Raw genomic sequence first — 14526 nt, 5'->3', positions numbered from 1 at the left:
TTGCAACTGGGAAGACCATGGCCTTGACTATACGCACTTTTGTTGACAGGGTGATGTCTCTGCTTTTTAGTGTGCTGTCTAGATTTGTCATGGCTTTCCTCCCCAGGAGCAAGCGTCTTTTAATTTCTTGGCTACAGTCCCCATCTGCAGTGATCTTGGAGCCAAGGAAAATAAAATCTGTCACTACTTCCATTTCTTCCCCATCTATTTGCCAGGAATTGAGAGGGCCGGATGCCATGATCTTGGTTTTCTTAATGTTTAGTTTCAACCCAAGTTTTGCACTCTCCTTCTTCACCTGCAACAAGAGGCTCTTTAGTTCTTCTTCACTTTCTGCCATTAGAGTGGTATCATCTGCGTATCTTAGGTTGTTGATATTTCTTCCGGCAATCTTAATTCCAACTTTTGATTCATCTAGCCCTGCCTTTCTCATGATGTGCTCTGCATATAAGTTAAATAGGCAGGGCGACAGTATACAGCCTTGCCGGACTCCTTTCCCAATTTTGAACCAATCAGTGGTTCCGTGTCCAGTTCTCACTGTTGCTTCTTGACCCGCATATAGGTTTCTCAAGAGACAAATAAGATGGTCTGGTACTCCCATCTCTTTAAGAACTTGCCACAGTTTGTTATGATCCACACAATCAAAGGCTTTAGCATAGTCAATGAAGCAGAAGTAGATGTTTTTCTGGAACTCCCTAGCTTTCTCCATGATCCAGCGTATGTTGGCAATTTGATCTCTAGTTCCTCTGCCTCTTCAAAATCCTGCCTGTACTTCTGGTAGTTCTCGATCCACATACTGCTGAAGTCTAGCTTGTAGGATTTTAAGCATGACTTTACTAGCATGAGAAATGAGTGCAATGGTGCGATAGTTTGAACATTCTTTGGCACTGCCTTTCTTTGGAATTGGAATGTAAACTGATCTTTTCCAATCCTGTGGCCACTGTTGAGTTTTCCAAATTTGCTGGCAAATTGAGTGTAGCACTTTTACTGCACTGTCTTTTAAGATTTTGAATAGCTCAGCTGGAATACTGTCACCTCCACTACCACCTCCAGAAATCAGTGTCTGATTTTGGACTGTCAGATCTTGGGTAGCCTACTGAACGGTTACTAAGTCTTTCCTCTGTGGACATTTGGATTCTTTAGAGAGGCATTGAGCAGAGTGGTACCATGTTGAAAATACTTGCGAGAAATGTCTCACCTTTGATAGTAAATTGGTTTCCACCTTTCTTGAGACCGTTCTCTGAAGATGCTACTAAAATGACTTAATAAATTGTGCACACTTGTGAACTCTGTGGGCTTTTCCTCTGTGAAATACCATACTTAAATTTCATATTTTATACTGCTTTTTTTAACTTAAAAAACCCTTACAAGTGTTCTAGACAGTTCAACCCCGCTTTTAAATCTTCTATTAAATCATATCCAGATCATCTCATATATCGTTTTAAAATCACACCTAAATAGAAGATCAGTTGTCAGTTAAAATCTTCCATATTTTACATAGAGTATTTCAACGTGACCTGGCTTACTACACATAGTGCTGTGCCAGCATATCCAGTAGGGGCTGGGTGATACATGGTGCTAAATCATGTGGTCGCTGGGTTTTCACTTAACATGTTACATGAGTCTAACTATTGTAGTTTATATACCCTAGTCTGGCCTAAAATATTGTGTGAACCTTGGCAATTGTGATTTATGATTAAATAAGGAATGACTTCACTGAATGTGAAGTTTCATTGATAATTCATTGCTGGTTCATGAATCTAAATATAACAGGGACATTTATGTATCATCATAGGGTAGAGCTATCTAATATGGGTTGCAAAAACATAAACAACCTTTAGATGGGAGCAAGGAGATAAAGGGAAACCCTTTGTTGCCATCTAGTGGGCAACTGATGTTTGCACCACAATCATGGTTATGTGTGTGTGTGTGTGTGTGTGTGTGTGTACACATACATACCTACACACACACACACACACACATACACAGTTTTCGTGCACTTCATATATGCAAGGTGAATTGGGGTGAAATATGTGAGGAGAGACAGTAGTTTCTGCCACTTATCCTGGTAGGGCCAATGCACTTCTTTTTTGAATTGATTAAAACAAAATAAATAGAATAGTAAGTGCTGCTTACCTTTGCTTAAAATGGACCCAAATACTGGACCATAACGTGTCGTAGGTTCCTTAGCACTATGTATTCGCAGCATCCCAAAATTGAGAAGAATAGATGAATATGAATATGATAGCCTCCAGCTGTCCTTGTGCTGAATGGAATGGAGTGGAAAGTGGGAGAGGGGATAGGATAGGTTAGTTCTGCAAAGCTTCCACTTCTCCTAAAACTCTTGTGGTTAGATCATATGAAACTGCTATATCCTCAATCAGACCATTGAAATCTTAGCCCTATCTACGATTTCAATAGCATTTAGTCTGGTGAAAAACATCCCTTTATGGTTCCAGTCTACCCAGTTGAGATACCAAGGGCTGAATCTTGGCTCCTTTGCATACAAAGCAACTATTTTTTAAGTTGAGATACCAAGGGCTGAATCTTGGATCCTTTGCACACAAAGCAACTATTTTGCCACTGAGCTATGGTTCTAAACAGTCATCAGATGTATGGTAATAATGATATTGAGGATCACATACAGCACAATTCTTGTGGATGGTTTCTTCATATGGCTTGAAACTGTCACCTACTAATGAAACTAATATTTTAATTGGGGGTATGAACACACACGCAGAGTGCTAGCCTTGTGACTGTAATAAAAGGAAATACAAAACTCCATCTAAGCAAAAGAGCACAGCCTCCTCAGCTGCTGCTAATTTGGGGAAAATTAAATTACAATTCATTTTAATTAGATTTAAATTAAGCTTGATAGCTTTAAGCATGGATAAAGCAGAAGTGGGAAAATCAGATAGACAGACGGATGGATAGATAGATAGATAAAAAGCTAGGCCACAAGAAATAAATGCTTCTTAATTGTGAGGGCTTTTTTATCCACGACTATTTTTCTCTTGTTGTGTTTATATGTGTTCACTCAGCACATCCAGCAAAACCCATATCCTCAATCTAACAAAGATTGTACACCTGAATCGCTCCCAGGATAACACTGGGCCAGTTGCTTACTGTGAGCTCAGCTTGCCATACAGGGATGTTATTTTGAAGGAAAAAGGGAGCCTTATGTAGGCTGTCTTGAGCTCTTAAAGCACGGGTGTCAAACAATCGCGTCACGTGATGTATTATGATGTATCACAATGTTTTTTGCCTTTGTGGAGCCGGAGTTGGTGTGGCCTGTGCGTGATGCATCCAGTCCGCGGCCTGCCAGTTTGACACCCCTGTTCTAAAGGATTATTGGAATGTAAAATTAATAAATACTATTATTTTGCTTGTTTTTTCTTTTGGTGGCAAATCAGCATAAACCGTAACATAATAATTGTAACAAAACAGTATTACATATTAATGCCACATTAATGTCTTTTTCCTTTTTAATAGGTGATTAAAGTATATAGTGAGGATGAAACCAGCAGAGCTTTTGAAATACCAAGTGATATAACAGCCCGAGATTTGTGCCAGCTGCTAATACTAAAGAATCATTACGTTGATGATCATAGCTGGACCCTCTTTGAACGTCTCACTTATTTAGGTCTAGGTAAGTATTACTTGCTTTTAAAAGCAGCAGTGATTGTGGGTGGCTCTAAAGGGGTGGAAATTGAGGAGGCAGAGAGTGAGTCTACTGTCAATGCTGCAAACATTGACATGTTTTTGCACTGACAATATAAGAGACAGCCTGTTACTTTAATTGCTTCGTTTGGGAGGGAGGAATCACCCGGAAGTTGTGAGAAGATTGCAAAAGCCCGTGTACAAAATGGGAAGTGAAACCTCATATGTAAAACTAATTGGATAATGTGATTTATGACATGTAGATAAGGGCAGGGATTGTGTGTGTGTTATGATGGGTTTGGGGGGAGGAGATTTCAGATTCTGGCATCTCTCCATGAGTGCCGATGTTTCGTTTCATTACTAAGAATATGCCTGCAATTTGTTTGAATTGTCTCATTTATCGGAACCATGACATCTACAATGTTAGACGTCGTGTCAATTGTATCAGTTGGGATACACTGAATGTAGTAGGATTTACTTGCAAACACCCGTGCTCCTAACCAGGATCATAACGGGCCAAAACTAAATTAGGAAACGAGAACAACTTATTAACTGAATGCCATGATGTTATGTCACTTTTAGTGACCTTTCAGTGGTTAGCAGAATTGAGGAATATTGTTCTCCCTGTCCAAAGCTAATATTGGATTGCTTATAGAATAAGTTAAGCCAACTTCCTCAACTTCAGCTGTAGCTGAGGATTCACATTGTCACATGCTCAGGTTGTAGAAGAATGAACTAAATCCTCCCCAGCAGCAAATCCATAGCAAATTAGGACAAGTTATGGTAAGTCCCAGCCTGTAGTAATGTCATTGCACAAGCCCCTTCTTTACAGGCCTATATCACAATGCTACTGCAGGACAGGGCTTCCATAGTGATATCACTGCACATGCTCAGATGCTGCATATCTTGTTTCTTGCCTGCTAGTGCCCCCATTCCCCTCCCCCCCTGCTCAAAAGGTCTTTCCACACAGCTGGTTTGTTTTCTGCTGGTAATTATTGCCAGTTGCTGGCTGAGAAAAGTCTCACTGCAGCCTTTAGATGCTTGTTTGCCCTAGCAAGGAATAGTCAAAGCAACATGTATGTATTTAGTCTTTTGCTTAGATTTTTTTTGGGGGAAAAAAATTCTGGGAATCAAGTTATGTCAGTTGACTTCATCAGTTGTCATATTATAGCGTGGACACCCACCCCAAAAGGCAAATAGTTTTCCATATTACCAGGGCTTTCTGAATCCAGCTCCTCCTTAAACCTTGTTCTTTTGTTTAAAAACACCTTTAAGAAAGAGCATTGTTCTTTTTCTCTTTACCCCTTTATTTATTTATTAACTTCATATGCTGCCCATCTCATTAGCGCGTGCCCTTGGGCAGCTTGTAAGAGAGTAAAAGAGAGAATGTAGAAACATTAAAAACATTGCAAACATTAAAATAAACAGGGACAGGATAAAACCCGGAACCAGTACACAAACGGAATGGAGGAGGCCTCTTCTTAGTGCACTAGCCATCTCCAGCATGGAACACCCCATCGGGGCCTAAAGCCAATCGACAAGAGTCAGGCTTTGAGGCTCTTTTGGAAGGCCAAGAGAGAGAGGGTAGATCTCACCTCCAGCAGCATGATATTGTAAAGGGTGGGGGCCACTGCAAAAAAGCCTCCTTTTTACTCAAAGTTACTATCTCTAAATATTAGTTAATTTAATAGTGAGAAACCTGCAGCATTCTTTGACTGATTGATGAAAAGGAGTAATAATATTTCCTGCTGTTATGAGATGGAAACGTACAAACCTTTGCTGTAAACTTCAAATTGATTAAATATAGCTTTAAAAGTGGAGACAAAAGATGGCTTCCTTCCAATATCGGGGTAAAATTAGATAATTTTGGCCCTGCTTATTTGCATTAAGTAGCCCTACATAGTTGGCATCTGTGCCCCATCTTTTCCCATTTCTGGTTTGCAAGATAAGGAAAGATGAGGTTTATTATGGGTAGGAAACTGGAATGAGACTGTAATTCGAGGAGGAGAATAATTAAGTAATCCCACAACGCTTGGCTTCCAAATCTTTCATCAAAGTTATGTGCCTGGGAATTAGGTTGAATTTCTGAAAAAAACAGAATTAAGTTTACTTGGTAGGCTATTCCAAGCTCATCTTTAGATGCCTATTGATTGATTTACTTTATTTACTGACTATCTTTCCACATGTGTATTGTGTTCTGTTGACATCCATTCAGTTATTTAGAAATGTGTTCTCATGAAGAACCAGTAATGGAAGTGACAAAGTTCTGGAGAACATGAGGAAGAAAGAAAGAAAAGGTGCTGATAGAGTCCAAAATATAGCTGATAGGCTGTATTTGTTGAGAAAACCAAGCTTCAGGGATTGAAGCATGCACTTTTACCAATGTAAAGTTTGCTTTGAAATGAAATTACCTGAAATTACCTCGTTTTGTATTGCTAAAATGTCCTAACGGTTTGTGGGAAACAACCATAGCACTGCGGAATGCCCTATTGGTCCCGATAAGGTCCAATTCACCCAACTGTGTTCTCAGTAGATACAGTTTGTTCTTAATCCCAATATGTGAACTATATTATGGTTCTTCTCTCTGGAAATTAGGTCTATTGTTGATCAAGATTTGGTCCCAGTTGTAGCCGGCTGCATTTGTATTGTGGCCAATAGAATGTATGTGGATAGGTGTGCAAGGGCATATGTGAATTCTAGAGTTTTGCAGTAATATAACTGAACTGGCCAGGAAGGATATCTGGAGCCCTGGGAGAGGAAGCCTTGAAGTGAACCTGACTGAACACAGGTACATGCCCACGTTCAAGTCTATATCTGAATAGTGATAAAGGAAGCCAAGCATCTTTATTTCTCCTCCTTACTGCATTGGAGGGCTGCTATCAAGTGGCCCTAGAGGAAGTGGATTATCTGGACCCTTTTTAGTCAGGATTCAGGCCCAGTTTTGGGATCCTTTTGGGCTGCCTGCAAGCCTTGGGGGCTGAAGACATCTTTCAGTATTTTCACTCCTGCCTTGTGAGTTTTACAGGGTTGGTCTCTGCTTCTTAATTTCTATATAAAGCTGTGAGTGGGGGAAGATTCTGTCAATTGCCTTTCCCGGGGTCTGGATGGGAGAAAACGGATTAAAGTTGAGCAATAGCAAGCTACAGTTGTCGCCGTTGATACCTCAAGGACCCCTTTTACTGCCAGAGTTACTCCTTCATAGGCAAGTGCTACCTGTTGGAGAACAGCTTCGTCACTTGGAATACTGCTGGACTCACAGCTTCTGCTGCATCAACTTCAGCTGACATACTATTGAAGCCTCACTTAGGGCAGGAGGGCTTAACCGCAGCAATTCATGCTCTTATTCCCGATGCCTAGGCTACTGTAATGTTCTCTGTTTGGGGTTTCCCTTAAAGAATATTTGGAAACTGCAGGAGCTTACAGACTTTCAGATTCCAGACACTGAGAACACCTAGCGCTGATTTTGTGAACCCTGCATTGGTTGCCAATTAATTTGGGGTTCAATTTAAGATACTGGTTTTGGCTTATAGATGACTTCATAGCTTGGCATCCAAATACCTTCAGGACCTCTTTCTCCGGCCGACTTTACCTTGACCAATTAGATCTTGAAGGCAGAAAGTGCGCCAATTGCCCACTCTCATAACATTTGGGGGGTTGAGACCAGAGGTATGGCTTTTCCAATAGTGTTGAAGAGCCTCCTTGTGGAGATCAGGCTGGCTTCTTCTTAGTAGACTTTCCTCCAAAGACCCTTTTCCCTTGATTTGAGTTTTTTGTGGCCCTTTGTTCTCCTTCTCTTCTTGTAGCATCGTTGCAGTTTTAATTTTATATGAAGTTCGTTTTATATTGCATTTTTTTCCTCCGTCAGCCACAAAGACTTGTTTTTGATTGTATTGGCATACAAAATGTATTTAATAAATAAATGCTAGCCTGGTTTAGATAAGGTTTGCTGGTCTCGATAGTGCAGTAGGATCCCAATCGGTGCTTCTTTTTGCTGCCTTTCTCCTGTTCTCAGACCTTGCAAGATGTATTTTTCTTTATCTTCACTTGTTGCACATGTCAGTGACTTCTGATTTATCATGCCTGTTCTTTGCCTTTCACAACAGACAATTAAGATAGGGCTGTACAACTCATCCAAAGTTTCCAGAGTTTTTTTTTTTAAAAAAAGTCTTTATAATGGGGAAGGGGAGGATAATTCCATAATTTATATTTACTTTCACATACCTTGACCTTAGGGTCAACCCAACATAGCCAGTCAAAATATTGCTGCAAGGGCATTGTTGACTGTTCTGGGTTGACAGAAGTGTTATCCTACTGCATATTTCTGTGGGGACAGTAGGTGCTGTCTTCTAAATTACATTTTCTTCTACTGAAAGAGACCTGTCAACATCCTCTTACAGGGTCATAAATTATCCCAGTGCAATTTGATTTAAAGTCCGCTAACACAATAGAGGAATTCAGAACTACAGCTGTCGAACCTCTGAAAGCCTAGATCAAACAATGCACTTTGGGCAGCATTTTAGCCATAGTCCAGAAACTGGTATTGAAAAAAAAGAATCATGGAAACTGGGACACAGAGAGAGAGAGAGAGACACTTTTAAAGCTGGGTCTACATTAGTAATGTTTGCCTAGGCTTATGAGAGCAATCGCTTTAAGGGAGTATAATAGTGTATACCTAATGTGGTAATTGTGAAATATGCACCAAATGTGGAATTCATTTCAGTGGGTTTCTTTTTTAAACAAATGCTTTCAATACCCTCTGCAAAAAAAAAAACTTTCAATAAGACAAGCAATTTAAAATAAATGAGGGAGAATAGCAGTTACTGAAAGTGACATGAAATAGCTCTTTGCAATCCATTGCAATCCTTCATTTGCTACAATTCCCATCATGTCTGGGAATGCTTTCTTTGTACAAAGACATCTTTCTCTGGATCCTTTTCAGCCACGATGGTGAAGTTTGAGAGCCTCACTTTCCCTTGTATCAATATTAATTACAATTATTTTACAGCTTCTGTTCATCCTCTCTTCTTGTCGGTACTAAATTATCTTCAGTCATTGGCATTACAAATACAGTAAGTTAAGAATACTCAGAGGCAGCGAGAAGAAGAAGAAGAAGAAGAAGAAGAAGAAGAAGAAGAAGAAGAAGAAGAAGAAGAAGAAGAAGAAGAAGAAGAAGAAGAAGAAGAAGAAGAAGAAGAAGAAGAAGAAGAAGAAGAAGAAGAAGAAGAAGAAGAAGAAGAAGAAGAAGAAGAAGAAGAAGAAGAAGAAGAAGAAGAAGAAGAAGAACAACAACAACAACAACCCAGTAAACCTATGAGAGCTGTAGCTGGAATGTATGATAAAAAACTTATCTTTATTGTGTTCCAGTAGTGCAACAGCAGATTTCCTCAATCCATGCCTTTTATACCAAATTGATCTTCTTTTCTTTCTTAAGGCTTTTAAACTTTCTGAATTGGCTTCTGTGATAGAGATGCAACTCCTGTTTGGATGGGTCAGTGATCCCATCATTCTTTCCCCAAGAGTCAGGATTCGCACTGATGATGTTTGGGCGGCTGATTTCCATTGGAATGCAACCCATACACACTGGAAGAAATTTTTTGTTTGTATCACCAAAAGACCTTTTCTCTTGGGAACTTAGATTTGCAGGAAATCGGAGTTTTTGAGCAGAACGGGGCCTTCCCCAAGAAGCGGTTTTAAAGAGCCCCCCCCCCAAAAAAAATCTGATCCTTTGCAAAGTATTGGGAGATTGCTGATCTAGGTTAGGGCTCAAAACTTGAGTTGTTGGGAGTCAGGCCGCATACACATTTAATAAATGAATAAATTCATGGGAATCTTCAGTTCTGCAGTGTGCAGAGACCACCAAGCTAGAGAAAACTCTTACTGAATGTTCTGAGCATTTGTATAAAGCAGTGGTTAAAGACACCTGCTACGGTTTGATTAGAAGCCCAAAACAAACAGGGCCGTCTTTGCCACAACTCAAAACACCTACCACAAAGGCCTGGAACAGTCCTCTTAATTCTGTTAATGGTCTTAAATGACCTCCTTCCCCTCTTCCATTTCTTCCTTCCAAAAGAAATATTCTGCCCTATTTGGAAAGTTCTGGAAAAAGGAAGTTACGCGAAGCAAATACTGTGCTGTTTTGGATGTAAGTAGCGTAGAGAAGGAAAATGCTGTTTTCATCAAAGAATCCGGTGCTTTATTTACTAAAGTCAAAGGTATTGCAGAGACGCACGTGCACACACACACACACACACACACACACAAGAAGATTAAACACAGGAAAAGAACTCACAGCTGGGGTTTAGCACAACAAACCCATGATGCATAACACATCCTGAGCTCTGCTAAGTAGTCACCTTGACAGGTAGAGAAGCATGCTTGATATATTTGCCTCTAATTTTCTCAGTTGCTATCACAACTGAGAAAATAATATGTTAGTAATAATAGTAGTGTCACATTCCTTCACAGTTCCATGTGAAATCTCTCTTGAAGACCCCAGAACAATGAGCGAGGCAGAGGATGATTCAAAAGGACTCATCTCCATTTTTGGCGTTGTGCGAATCTTATCAGATATATCAGGTTGCTTCCCAATAGAACATGGTGAAAAATGTGCTTTGGTTTTTCTACTTTGAGAATAAACAATTCATGATAAGATAGGAGTTTCAAATTCTTTTACTAACGCTCGGCAGCTGCTCCAGGGCTTGGAGGTCTAAACTTGTGAATCAAAGTAAATTGAAACTGGGATTTTTATTTGCAACAATAATGTCAGATTTCATAATAAATGTGGGCGTTAAATGTTTGCACACCATGTTAATTATTAGGACATCACTCTCTCCTCTTTGCTATGTACTGCCAGCTGCTTTTAATCTTAATTTGTGCAGCTATAATATGACCAGCATCAGTCTTTCAAAATGTTTCTACTTGATTATATTTATTTTCAAATGCTTTGGGCAAAAAAGCTGTTTTCTTTCTAAGAGCACAGATCTGAACCTGTATCTTAGGAGGGGTTTGGTGGGTTGGAAGCAGTGGTGGGATTCGAATAATTTAACAACCTGTTCTCTCTGAAATCACAGAACCCTTTAAGAGGCGCACATGTAAAAACCAAGCTAGGGTGGGTGGTGGGTGGGAACTGCCCCACACGCCCCACACCTGCTTACTTCAGGGCCCCCACACCCAGGCCACTCCCCGCTCGATGACCTCCCCCCACCCAGTTCAAAGATCCAGCTGCCCACCTGCCTCTTCCCTTCCATTCCCCTCCCAAGCCGGACTGCCATGCTACGGAGGATGGACCTTACCCAGTCCCCCTCCACTGTTTCGGAGCCAGGGGAGAGTGACGGCAAAAGGCTCTGCTGCCACTGCGCAACAGCCACGTCTGCTGCTGGAGCAAGGGGCTTTCTTTGGCCCCTGCCACCCCCGCTTCGCCCCGCAGATCACCTGCCCAGTGGTAGCTGCCTCCTCCGCCAACTCTCCCGTGGCTTGCGCCACGTCCAGGAGTTCTGGGAGGAAAGCAGCAGAAAATGGGGCTGCCATTTTCAAAATGGAGAAGGGAGATGTTGGCCAATGCAGGGAGGCAAGAAAGTGCGGTGGAGGCAACGGTGGGCTGGCAGAGGGATACCAGGACTGGCGGAGGGAGGCGGCAGGGGAGGCTTGCACAGATTTATCATAACTGGTTCGCCGAACTCAACAAAAAATTAGGTTTCGGTTCTGCTGAACCGGTGTGAACCGGCTGAATCCCACCACTGGTTGGAAGCCCCTCTCCATTAGCATATGGGGAAATCCCCTTGGAATGAACTCCACATGGAAGCCCCTGGAAGCTCTATCCCCACACATGGTAAAAGGGATAGGTTATATAGGTAGTCCTCGACCTACAATCAATCAAGCAACAACTATTTGGAACTGACGACCTCAACAAAGGGTAATTTATGGCCTGTAAAGCACTTCTGGCCATGGTAAAATGTTTCACTCTTCCCCCCCCCCGGTCACACGACCGCATTTTGGGCACTTGACAACTGGCTCACATTTACAACTGGTTGGAGCATCCCGCAGTCGCATGAACATAATTTGTGACACTTTTGACCAGTTTTCTGCAAAAAAAATATGCCCATTTGAAAGAATGGATTCAAAACTGAATCACATAACCATCACAAAAGCAGACATAAAATCGGCCAGAGGTGTCAGTGTCTTGATGTATGACCATCACAACTTACAATTGAAATTCTGGTCATAAGTCCACATAGTTTGACCAACTAACTATGTGTTTCCATCTCTACCAACTTGGAACTGCACTACAACTTTCTGCAGCATTTAGCTTGTTTGTGGGTGGATTTGATTTCTTAAAAGCAAAATATAGAATGGGAATCTAAAATAGAAACTGGTTTCTGAGTGAGCTTCCAATTGCCACTTTCAGTCTTCCTCCCTCCCTCAATTGGCATGTTCATAATCCGACATTTCAAGCATTCAGACTTTGCTGAACTTACTTTACATCATTCTTTTCTTCCATAAGATTAATGTAAATTCAGTTTAAAAAGTGCTGAACAAGATGAACTCTGATGCTGCTTTGTCAGACACATTTACCCTACCTATTTGACTTGATTAATCTGTGCAGAGGTATGTGATCGGGATCATATCCTCTGACACATCTGGGAATATTAAAACCATCTGGGGCACTACACTGATGCCAATATTTTTGCTGTCCCACCAGAACACGGGGTTTAAAAGCGCTGCCTAATAGTAAATCACTCCACTCTAGCAGAAGACAGTTTTGGTCATGACTCTAATCCAATCTACGAAATGGAATTAATAGGCAGGATTTAGCAGGCTTTATTCCTTCAGGGTCAAATTCAAGGGTAATGCAAAAGAAATGGTGGTAGCTAACTGTTCAGTAAGCTACACAGAAAAAGTCAAGACATAAGGTAGGTTTTATTATCTGGATAGAATCTTTTCCAGTAATAGGAATACAAATAGCTGCTGAATTTTGAATTTAGTAAGATATATCACTGATTTATTCTTCAAATCTTAAGGTAATTATAGGAAATGCTGAAGGTATTTTATAAAGAACGAACCATAATTGTTCACATAATGGCAGGTTTTAAACAGAGATGTGTTTAGTTTCGAAATGTCCACTGGGTGTCACTGTTGTTTCTTACTTTCAAAGACATATTTACCTTTAGCAAAACGCAACATAGAATTTCAGTCCTTCGTTTTTCTTTTTTCTTTTATTAAAGAGTTTTACAGATACATTTTAAACATAAAAAACATAAAAACCCATTCCCCCCCACCCCCACCCAGTTCCCCCTCCCTCTCCCCCCCCCCCCGACTTCCCAAAGCAAATACAGGGTATTGACCCTAACAATCTTAAACTATAATATGCAAACTAACTATAATAACACTTTGAGTCCTATCGCACTTTAACTCTCCTTAAAAATAACTAAATAATAACAAATCTTCTAAATCTAATACTCATTCAAATGCTAAATGAAACTTTTTGGTCCCATATTTATTCTGGATATAATCAATCCATCTTCTCCATTCCAAAATATATCTTTGTTGCGAATGGTCTTTCAAATATGCTGAAATTTTTGACATTTCTGCCAGGTTCGAAACTTTTAAAGTCCATTCTTCTATAGTAGGCAAATCCTCTTTTTTCCAATATTGCGCTACCAAAAGTCTTGCTGCCGTTATTAAATTCAGCATCAATTTAGTTTCTATAGCAGTAGAGTCAATAGTAATACCCAGCAAAAATAATTGTGGAGAAAATTTTATCTTTTTCTTAAATATCTTCTGCATATTCGACCAAATTTTAATCCAAAAAGCTTTTACTTTTTTATAAGTCCACCATATATGATAATACGTTGCATCATCACAACCACACCTCCAGCATTTAGGCTGATAATTTGAATACATAGATGCCAATTTCTTAGGATCTAAATGCCATCTATAAAACATCTTATAAAATTTCTCTCTTAAATTTTGTGCCTGTGTAAATTTTACATTTCTGACCCATATTGTTTCCCAAGTATCCATCGTTATTGGAGTCCTTCGTTTTTCTTAACCTACAGTAATATCTCCTTTGAATTGAGTTCAACTTCCAGCAACATCATGGGACAGTAGTAGGTGACAGAAGACCCCTGCAACCTTGCAAAGTAGGACAGTTTCTAGTGTCCCCCTTGGTTGCATATTTTAGATGTAGATGCACTTTTATCATTAATGTCAAAAAAGACTATTTGTAGCTCAGGATTCAACTGTGGAATTCTTGGCACTCTTTGAGCTTGGTTGTTTTCTTGAAAATATTTCATTAGGTAACCTCAACACTGACAAGTAGAAAGAACTTCACACTACAGGTAATCCTCCACTTTGGAACATTCAGTTAGTGAAGTTATAAAGCTGTGAAAAAAGTGACTTATGACTGGTCCTTGCAGTCCATCGCAGCATCTCTGTGTGTTTACATGCAACTGGCATTAATGAATGGATCACCGTTTGCAGCCTTCCCAGCTGGCTTCCGGCAAGCAAAGTTAATGGGGAAAGCTGGATGCACTTAACCAGTTTAGTAATCGTGGAATATTAAATTTCAGTTTGAAAATGTCACTTGGAGTTCTAAATGTTTTAAATGTCAGTTAGATTCTAGCCCCGCCTTTGGCAAAGTGGAGATATTCCAGCTTTCCAAACTTTGGTGTACCTAATGTTTGGGTGGACTTCAACTCCTAAAATTCCAGCAGTACCTATGTTACCTGGTGAAGTAGGGAGGTCAAAATTCACATATAGCGGGGGGGGGGGGCTCTCTGTGATTGACCAAACAAAAGTACACTATTCCTTCTTCATCTAATAACAGAACTGACTAGCTAGCAGTTTGGAAGCAAATGGCAAATAATAGTT

The 14526-nt window shown here is 40.3% G+C and overlaps 1 protein-coding gene across 2 annotated transcripts in view; it reads left to right on the top strand.

Moving 5' to 3' along the window:
- The window catches only part of GRB14 (growth factor receptor bound protein 14), a 71880-nt gene that overhangs the window by 23661 nt on the left and 33693 nt on the right, over positions 1-14526 (top strand). For both annotated transcript variants that reach the window (XM_081314480.1, XM_081314479.1), the window contains one exon: positions 3490-3646. In XM_081314480.1, coding sequence (XP_081170606.1) covers positions 3490-3646 — 157 coding nt within the window. The remainder of the gene's footprint in view (positions 1-3489; positions 3647-14526) is intronic.

Source organism: Vipera berus, assembly GCF_964194415.1.
Source record: "Vipera berus genome assembly, chromosome: 1".
NCBI lineage: Eukaryota > Metazoa > Chordata > Lepidosauria > Squamata > Viperidae > Vipera > Vipera berus.
Note: the sequence above shows the minus strand (reverse complement) of the source record. Positions and strands in the feature narration are given on the sequence as shown.